General features: G+C 45.6%; 1 protein-coding gene across 1 annotated transcript in view; it reads right to left on the reverse strand.

The window, feature by feature from the left end:
* Nipa1 (non imprinted in Prader-Willi/Angelman syndrome 1) overlaps positions 1 to 2,444 on the reverse strand; it is a 60,266-nt gene extending 57,822 nt beyond the window's left edge. The window contains exon 1 of the mRNA XM_013507683.1: positions 2,130 to 2,444. Coding sequence (XP_013363137.1) covers positions 2,130 to 2,220 — 91 coding nt within the window. The 5' untranslated portion in view covers positions 2,221 to 2,444. The remainder of the gene's footprint in view (positions 1 to 2,129) is intronic.
* Positions 2,445 to 2,451: the final 7 nt, after the last annotated feature.

Here is a 2,451-nt window from a genome sequence, read left to right on the forward strand (position 1 = left end):
TAAATCCCCAGCCCCAACATCTTTATTTTCAGCCGGGTGCAGTTGGGCCAGGGGTGAAAAGGCTGTCGACCATGAACAAAGGGAGAGAGCAAGCTTTACAGGGTAGTTGAAGCATGGGAGGGGGTTGATGTCTCCCGCAGGGAGATGAAAAATTTTAAGTTTCTCGGGGGTCAGTGGTGCCTCTGGTGGGAAGCACCTGGGGGAAGTGCAGGATGATATCACCGTTTTGCTGACTAACAGAGTAGCATTCTGTAGATTTATAGGGTTTCCTGTAAGCCTGAGAACCGGGCCTGGGAATGAACCTGATAAAGAGCGATTTCAGTCTCTCAGGCTGAGTGAGGGGCTTCCTGCTCGTATAGTAGTGAATCTGTGGGGTTTTTTCTCTTTAAGTTGGGAGGGGTCCAATTGTGAGGACCTAACAGTTTTCATAGATATCTATTGTCAGGTTGAGGAGTTCCCTTTATTCCTAGTTTCCTGAAAGTTTAATAATGAATAGATCTTGGTGCTTGTCAAAAGCATTTCTGCCTCTACTGAGATGATCACATGGTAAATTATACTTAAATTTCAGTGGTAAGCCAGCTTTGAAATCTTATGAAAAATCCGCTTAGTTATCAGGTATCGCCCTTTCTGTAGGTTGTTGGAATTCATCTGCTCAAAGTTGACTAAGAAGTTTTACACTTAAGTTTATGAGAGTAGGAAGGATCTGAAATTTTCTCATAATTTTTTTTTTTTTTTGGTTTTGTTATCAGGGTAATGCATGGCTTATAGAATGAAAATGTTTATTTTTCATCAATTTTCTGGAGGAATGTATATAGGATTGCTTTTATTTCTCTATGAAATGTGGTAGAACCAGAACTACCAGTGGAACACTATGGTCCTGAGATTTCTTTAAAAGGCGTTTTGTTGTTGTTGCTGGTTTTTTGCCCCCATTTGGTGCTGAGGATTGAACACACAGTGAATTTAATTTCTTTAATAAATACAGGCTGGCTCAACATACCTATTTCTTAAGTGAATTTTGGTATTACGTGTTTTGAGCAGTAAGTCTGCTTCATATAAATTGCCAAATTTATGTAGACAGACTTATTTCTAGTATTCCCTTCATACTTCTGAGGTCTCTGAGGCTTTTTTGTTTCTCATCGGGAGTGCGGATTGAATCCAGCGCCTTCTCAGGGAGGCACACTGCCAGCCCTTTTTTATTTTTGGGGACAGGGTCTCACAAAGCTGCCCAGGTTAGGCTTGAACTTGTGATCCTCCTGCTTTAACTCAGGTGTGCACCACCATGGCCGGCCCTGCGGGGTCTTAAGTGGTATCTTTACTCACTTTCCTGATGCGGCAATATTTCTGTTGGCCTTATTAATAACTTATCAACTTAAAAAATATTTTCGAAGGACCAGCTTTTGGTTACATTGATTATTGTGTTGATTTTGTTTTCGATTTCCTTTATTTGTCTTTAATTACCGTATTCTCTTCCCTCTGGTTTAATTTTTGTGCCTTTTTCTCCCCCTAGTGTCTTAAAATGGAACCCAGATTGCCCATATTAGATCTTTCTTATTTAGTAATGCAGTGTAAGCAGTTCATGCCATAAATGTCATTTTACCATTTTAGTACTTTTTTTTAGTACAACTTTTGATACATTGTTTACATTTTTGTGTGTGTGTGTTGGGGTATGCTATGCTTGTTAAGCAAGCAGCTCTGTCGCTGAGTTACACCCCAGCTCTCATGCATTAACATATGCAATTTGAAATATTTTGTCTCTTGAGTTTTCTTTATGGAACCATGGATTCAGTATTTAATTCTCAAGTGCCTTAAGACTAGCCTGTTATCATTTATTGTTTATAGTTTAATTCCATTAGCAGCCGAGAACATACTTTGATTTTAGTTGTTTTAGATTTTTTTCCCCCCCCTTGGGTTTTTCTCCGGTACCGGGAATCGAACTCACGACCTTGCGCTTGCCAGGCAGGCGCTGTGCCGCTTAGCTAAATTCCCAGCCCCAAATGTTTTAAATTCTTAAAATCTTGTTTTACGATCACTGGTGCGGGGTCTCCTCGAGACCATGGAACAGCCCTCGCAGCGTCGAGAACATCTCACGAGCTGGGGCATCTCCCGCAGCCGCGGATCGCGCCACCAACCTGGTGACCCTGGATCCCTCCAGAACCCGAGTCCGAGCCAGGCCGAGGAGGATGGGACGCTCCGGAGCTCAGGATCTCCGCGCTTGCGCATGTGCGCGCGGGAGCCGGAAGTCCCGCCTGCCGGTGCCTGTGATTGGTCCTGGCCGGAGCCCCGGCGCCCCGAGAAGGGCGAGCAGCCGGGTTGAAGGGAGCGGCGAGCCGGGAGGAGCGGCCGGGGCCCCTCACCCCTGTCAGCTGCGCCGTGGCGTCGCCTCCCTGCGATTGGCTGGGCACGGGGGCGCAGTCGCGAGTCGGCGGCCGTCGGCGGGGGCGGCCCGGCGTC

Source organism: Chinchilla lanigera, unplaced genomic scaffold (genome assembly GCF_000276665.1).
Source record: "Chinchilla lanigera isolate Chin_1 unplaced genomic scaffold, ChiLan1.0 scaffold00132, whole genome shotgun sequence".
Classification (NCBI taxonomy): Eukaryota; Metazoa; Chordata; class Mammalia; order Rodentia; family Chinchillidae; genus Chinchilla; species Chinchilla lanigera.